General features: G+C 48.2%; 1 protein-coding gene across 1 annotated transcript in view; it reads right to left on the bottom strand.

Annotated features, from left to right (window-relative positions):
* Nucleotides 1-4,640: 4,640 nt before the first annotated feature.
* Nucleotides 4,641-7,367, bottom strand: part of LOC119397465 (probable serine/threonine-protein kinase tsuA) — a 38,688-nt gene continuing 35,961 nt past the window's right edge. The window contains exon 2 of the mRNA XM_037664891.2: nucleotides 4,641-6,089. Coding sequence (XP_037520819.1) covers nucleotides 4,842-5,963 — 1,122 coding nt within the window. The 5' untranslated portion in view covers nucleotides 5,964-6,089 and the 3' untranslated portion in view covers nucleotides 4,641-4,841. The remainder of the gene's footprint in view (nucleotides 6,090-7,367) is intronic.

The raw sequence follows: 7,367 nt of genomic DNA, 5'->3' as shown, positions 1-7,367 counted from the left end.
GTTGTGAGTCAGCGCTGTCTTTTCACGTTCCTTCTTTTCTCTGTATGTGTGTGTATGCGTTGCCGGTCCATCGTGAAGTACAACCAACTAGCCCAAGTTTCAGTCTTGTTATAAGCATGTTAGCCGCGTGCATTAGGAGTGCTGGAATCATGGTGCATCTCCGTGATCGTGCTTCACAGGAAGAATGACCTTGAATGAAAACAACAGAAGTGCTGCTACTCCCTCGCGCTTCAAGCGCCAGTAATGTTTATTTCAATGGGCGTTTGTCCATCCAAACAGCAAGTATACCTTTATATAAGAAAGGAGACAAAAATGACGTCACGAAATACAATCCAGTGTCAATATCGCCTGTGTTTTCCGAAAGTTTCGAGAAAATAATTTCTAATCGGCTATATTATGTTGGTAACGTACGTGAATACGAATTGTCAGTACGGATTTCTCACTAATCAATCAACGGAACTTGCTCGAACTTGCTCTGATCGACCAGCCAGAATAACTATATATTAGAGAAATTTGAAGCCAAATGATTTGCGCTGGGAATTTTTGTTGAGTTTAACCAAGCCTTCCATTCCATAAATAAAAAAATATATTTGATGAAGTAAATCAGTATAGCATACACGGGCTTCCCCTGACGATACTGAAAAGCTATCTTTCAGAAAGACGTCAGTTTCTGTCGATGAATTAAACAGTATCACACAGAAAGCCAAATGATCTCATGAGTACCTCAGGGCAGCATTCTCTGACTTTTGATCTGTAATTTTTATATAGATGATAGTCTACATTTCTTTAGAAGCTAGATTTGTAATCTAAGCTGCCTACACTAGCACATTTGCTTCTTCTTCATCGGATCTAATGATCTTTTTTTTATAAATGTAATGCCGTTTTAGAGAAATTAAGCACGTAAGCAGCTAACAAATTAAATATAAATAAAGAAACGAAAGACGTGGTTTTTCATTTTTTCTCTAAAGGTAGCCTTGCTTATCGCGGCTCAGAGATGGGTTTAGTTAACTCTGTTAAGGTATTTGGTGTACATTTGTCAGAATCACTGTGGTGGTATGAGCACGTCAATCGATATTGCAGAAGTTGGGTACGATGACGGGAATTTCGAATCGAAACCGCTGATTAATCCCGAAGCAAAACTGTTGATTCAAAATGCCCCGTTTGCCTCGTATTTAAACTACTGTCATTTGGTCCTGGGGACTGCTACGGAATCGAACCTCTCACGGCTATTAGTAATGCAAGAAAAGAAAAGATTTTTGAGAACAATTGAAGTTATGCCAGTTCTGCATGCTACTGCGCAGCTCTTCAAAAACTTGAGGATAATTAGAGTACAAGGCACATTACGAGCACAAATTCTTACGTGAACATCGCCTAAATTATGAGCGTCATAATTCTCTCTTCATGGGGTTAGAAAATCTTCATCCGAATTCGGATAAAGGTGCGTCTTTAAAGACGCATCATGTAGCAGAAGAACAACAGAAATATGAAATGTTCCGTATTGTCGCACTGGTTACGGCCGGCAAATGCTTCACAACAAACTTCGGCGTTTACTAAATGCCTGTAACAAAAGCAAATCGATAAAGTTCTTTGACTTCTACGGATTCTGCCTAGCCTAAAATTTACCAATAGGGCTGTCTTATTGGGATTTGAATATATCCTTAAAATGTCACTATTACAAAGAGAAAGTTGCAGTGAAGTGTACTGGTGTATCGTGCTGATGTGAAGTGATGTATGCTAATACATGAAACTTTGAGAAGGGCCACAATTCATTATTTTTGTGGTTTCGTCAAAGTAGACAATGTAAACAAAATGCTTCTGCCTAAGCTACTGTCCTTGCCAGTACAAGGGCGAAGGACTCCCTCAAGCTATCTTCGAATGGCTTTTTCCTTCTCCTCCCATCACATGTGCTGTGATAAACCAATAAAATCAATCACACAAGCAATAACTCAACGAAGCTATTAACACGACACAAGTGGCTGTTTTTACGTGTTATAACAAATTCGATTTAAAACGCGCCTAACAATTCAAAATAGCAGTTTTACGACCATTCCGGAAAGTCAGCTGCCTGTACACAGATGAGCTCTGTGCAGCGGCGTAGCCAGAAATTATTTTTTAAGAGGTGGGGGGAGGGGGGGGTTGACTTTCTTTGTATAGATTGTACGTGTGTTTGTATACGTTCATGTAGATATACACATGCAAAATGTAAAAACTATCGGGGGGAGGGGGGGAGGGGGGAGGGGAGGGTTGACCCCCTCTCCCTCCCCCCTCCGCAGGGCCTTATCAAAGTACCAGCTTCTTCAATACAGTGGTGTCTGCTGATGAACACCACTACATACCACCCGCAGTACCAATAAATCTGGACTAAATGACGACCGCTTTTCGACGAAGACCGCTTCCTAGAGCGCGAGAAGCACCACCCTCTTCGCCAGATCCCACTAACTCGGTCCAAGCCGAAAAGCCATACGTCACAAAGCCTCGAAAGCAGCACTGATGCGTGCCGCCGTTCACTGCCTTATATAGTTTCTCTCTTGCGGCATTCGCACAAAGTGCCTTTCCGCAACGGGACCACCGTATATGGGGGTCTACCCTAAATTCAAGTATACATACGTGACACCGCTGGCCGAGCGCAGATGGCGGAGAAGAAATATTTCCCGAACCTTCACAACTGGACGTGAAAATATGAAACAAAACAAGCGGCGAAAGATAAGAAAAGGAAGCAGCCGCAGAAACACTGCATCGGAAGAGGGAAGCATTGAAAAGCAACAAAACGCGACAGGGGCGTTTCCGCGAAGCTCCGAAGCATCTTGAAGACCCCGGCCGGAACCAACAGCGGAAATATGATCTTTCGCAGGTCCCCGAAACGTTGCGTACAGAGCGGTGCAAAGAAGTCGCGGCCCTCTTAAATAAAGAAGAAACGAAAAAAAAAAGGAAGTTAGGTAAACCCAATGCAAGTGTGCGCTCTCATTTTGTTTATCTTTCTTTTTTCAGCTCTCTTCTTCCCTCGCTCTTTTCCTTTCACAGGCGCTGACTGTGTGCGTGGGTAGCAGAGGGACCAAAGACGTCCCTTCATCTTCGGCCCGTCCTTCAGTGACGGCTGCGCAAGACTCCGGGTTTCGAGTTTCTGACGATATGCGCTCAGCGAGCGCGCTTGCTTGCGGAGCGCAAGCCCTTTGATGTTCTGGCGTGTGTCAGCGGCGAGGTCTAGAGGCGAGGCAACCTGAGGTCTGAAGCGTCTTCTTGCATTTTGAAGGGACTTGGTCGCCGCTTTTCTTTTATCTCGCTCTCCTCCTCCTCCTCTCTCTCTCTGCCCCGTCCTGTGAGCCCTACCGTTTTTTTTTGTTTTTTTTTCAACAGTCTTTCACCGACACTCATCTGGCATGGCACAGCTTCACTTTATCGCGCAGAGCATGTCTCTTCCTGTGAGCTCCCGCACAATCGTGTTTTTTTTCGCTGCGCAAGATCTGCACTCGTAAGTGAAGAGCAGTGCACTGCGCGAGAGCATCGGTGGGAAGAGAGAGGAACGTTGAAACGTGAATCTTAATGTCAGAAGTGACAGAACGTTTGCTGTATACATTTGAAAAGAGATAGACTGTCGGACGTTTGAGAACTGCTTTTCTTACTGTCTGGACGCTGTCACTTTTGCATGTCTTAATGGCAGGTCTGTCTTGATAACAAATTTTTCGCGGGAGAAACACCAGTTGCTCGCCGCCGACAGTCCGGCTGATGACGACAACGATGATGATGACGATGTTGATTGCGCATGCTACCCTCTTTCAAATGCGGTGACGACAACTAGTCATATAGCCCGCATGTGCTCGTTGTGTGTTTATATTGTAGTCTCGCATCATGATATCTGATTTGTCTTGTAAAGCCCCACATGCCATATGACGTACCGTTCGCATAGCTGCAAGCCCTGCTTTCTCCGAGCAGTGCATGGGAAGCTATATGCTGCTCAGCGCGTGCCCGGAGGACTGACTCCGGGCAGTCCAGTCCGGCTGTCGGAAGACAAGAATCAAGGTCTGGCCACCACCAGAGGAAGGGGGGGGGGGGGGCTCCGGCAGGGCTAGTCCTGCGCCCGCCTCGCTTGACGCCAGCAAGGGCGCAAAATAATACCGTGCCTCTCTCACAATTTTCCAATCGTCTCCTGCTGGTATCTTTTTCTGGCCAGTTGAAGCACCCCTTGGCATCGAATCGCAGTGCTCCTGAGGAGAGGACTCTACATTCACATCGTTCTGGATGGATGTCCTACAATCAGTTAGAATGTGCTGAGACGTCTCCGGACCTTCGCTTCAGAAAAAGTAAGTCACGCCTGCTTGCAAATATTTGCGCTATATTAAGTTATCGTCCTATAGGCAGCATTGTCGCACAAATTTGCTTTCCCGGTTGGGCCCGGGGGCCCGCCCCCCCCCCCCCCCCGAAATTCGTCCAGCCTTTTATGTTCCCGGGCAATTTTTTTTTCTTTTTGAAAAGACTTTCTTTCGAATATTTAGGCCTTGAGCCCCCCCCCCCCCCCCCCCCCCCGAAAAAAAATCCTGGCTACGTGCCTGCGGTGACCATATATATTATAAGGCCAGAAACCATGCAGCAACGACTCGAGCGCGTCGCAAAACTTAATTGATTTCGCCACACACGCCTTTGCAAATCGAAGTTGGTTTATTAACGGAGGCTAAAAATGTGAGCTTGGTATGTACAGCGAAGAAATGACATGTCAGGCACAGTACAGTGAATGTCCAGCATATTTCAAGTCCATAGGAAGCGTGATCCGGCGGGTTGAAACAGTGTGCGAAGATGCAACGCCCGGTCGCCGATCAACGGCGCCCTAAAACACACCACCAGTACAGTTAGCTCTCCTGGATGTGGATGTAGTGGATGCTCTCTTCGCCGTTGCCCAAGGCGGGGCCAACCTTCCTGACGTCATCGGCCTTGTGCAGCTCTACCACCTCGTAGTTGCGGCGTCCGAGACCTGTAGCGACCTTCTCGACCGGGACCTTGAACCACTCGCCGTTCTTGCCCTGCTCGACCACCGTGATACTCTGCGAGACCTGCGGCTGGCGCTTGGGTTGGAACACGCCCTGCTTGACCACCTTTCTGGGAAGCTTGCTGCTCTGGCTGGCGTAGTAGACGTCATCGGCGGGCAGGTTCTTGGGCAGCGACGAGACTCCGGTCTTCTGCGACAGCAGGTGTTGTCCCCTGCGGCTGGCGTGTCCACGTATGCTGGGTCTCGGCGGATGAGCGAAGCGGAGGTGAGCGGCAAGTTTCGGAGGCCGGATTGGGGGTGGCATGGTCTGCGCTCCGGTGGACTGCTGGTCCGCTGGCGCTGCAGCTGGAGCTGGAGCTGCAGACCTCCATGGAAGCAGAGGGGTATGGAGATCTCGCTTGGGAAGTGGCACCGGGTGCGATGTGGATATGCTGAACGAGGTCTTCACGGCAGGCTGGGACTGTGGGTTCTTCAGGTGAGTTTGGTGGCTGTGTGGCTGCTGGGGCTGATGCGGAATCGGGAACACGGGGACGGCTGGCCTCCAAGCTGGCTTCTGGTATGGAGGCAGCGGTGGCAGCGAGCCTGGTTGTGGCTTGTCGTTATTGTTGTTGTTACTGGTGGCACTGTTGGCGACGTTGTTGTTGTTGTTGTTGTTGTTCGAGTTACGGTTATTATTGTTGTTGTTATTATTGTTGTTGTTCGCAGTATCGCGTGGTGAGATGTTGTCCACCTTCCAGGGAATTATGGGTATCTGCAGCCCGATCGGAGGGAAGCAAGGGTTCTGGGGAGGGAAGGCCATCTGCTGAAGACCGGGACCCATGTGTTTTCCGCCAACCCATATACCAGCCGGGAGCTGGTTCCGGTGGGAATACTCGGCTATGATCTGGCGGACGATTTCGGAAATCTGGTGGTGTAAGTTGGGGTCATTGCCGATGAGGTTTTCGGCTGGCGGCGGGTTGGGTGGGCCAGGCCTTGTGGGACCCATGTGCGGAGCGTCGCTGGAGTCCCAGATGAACGACTCCACCTGATCCAGGTCGTCGACGTCATAGTCGAAACTCCTCTCCGCGCTGGCGGACACAAGGGTGACCAAGAGCAAACAGACCAAGCGAGCCTGCAATAGCCAGGATGGACTTATATATTAGTTCACGATATAGTTAAGAAAGAATAAAAAATGCGTGTTCGCTGTCTGCGTACAAGTACACCATTTTGTGAACACAACGCAAATCGAATATTATAGTAGGAATACAAAGTTTGGGTTAGTAGCCTCTGCTGTTGGGCTAGATGATACATAGCTGAAGCTGAACTGATTGAATGCACAGGCACACTTGTCCGCGTCCTGCGTTCTTCGTCCCTGTCTGGGCATTTGCGTCTGTCAGTTCAGCAAAGTTTGGGAGGCACATCTATGAAATTTAAGCAATACCTTTCTCGGCACTCGCTTCCCTGAAGCGAAATTGTTAAACTCACTTCTTGATTATTGTGATCCTCTATATGAACTGCCCTGACCTCGTTATATTGAGTCACTTACTACGCCAACTACTGTGAACATTCTAACAAAGCTTACTGTCCATAGATTATGGTTCCAGCGGAGGAGCAATACATACAGAACAGCTGTTCATTTTACGTCGTGTATTATGCATGAAATGAAAGTGCCATTGTCTGTGTTATACTACTCCCTGCACCTTGTCCAGCAAAATTGAACGATCATGTTCATTAATACTTTACGCTACTGTTAAAATTAATTATGTTATACGTTTTGCAGTCTAGAATAGGTCGATTAAGTGTTGCATATGTTTCTCCCCACCGGCCTTCAACTGCTTATGGGTTCGTAAATCTTTAAGCTAATAGCAGCAGAAACGTCAATGTAGAGCTTTCAAGGCACGAGTTCACGTTATGAGAATAGAGGCAGCGATGAACTCTGATGACGCGAATATTAACTTTAACCTGTGCTTGTAGACCTGCAGATGACAACTTTTTACTGGACCAACCGCTTTTAAAACCAAATTGCTTCCGACGTAGACGTTTCCCTTTTCCACGGGCAACCAAACGAAGTAGAACCACCGTCGCCAGCGCCTTCACAGTCACCCTGACGCCAACTTACCGCTGGACTCATGCCTGTCGACGAGTTTCTTCCAAGGTTGCCGACAAGGCACTCGGTGGATATCCAAATCCAGGTGGGTTAGCGATGAGATCTTGTGGTCTCTTCGCCGTGTTACTCCAGGGAACGCTCGCTGCTTGTAGTATAAGATCTCGTACCAGTGGGGACTGCACAACACCGACTGCGACTTTCGGATCCGCGCAGGGTGGCTTTTATGCCAGGCCAGAAGCCATGGATGGACAACGTGACCGAGGTGGGAAGGGAAGGTCGAGAAACAGACCTCCGTGACAGCTC

Source organism: Rhipicephalus sanguineus, chromosome 6 (assembly GCF_013339695.2).
Source record: "Rhipicephalus sanguineus isolate Rsan-2018 chromosome 6, BIME_Rsan_1.4, whole genome shotgun sequence".
Taxonomy (NCBI): Eukaryota; Metazoa; Arthropoda; class Arachnida; order Ixodida; family Ixodidae; genus Rhipicephalus; species Rhipicephalus sanguineus.
This window is presented reverse-complemented; position numbering and strand designations above follow the sequence as displayed.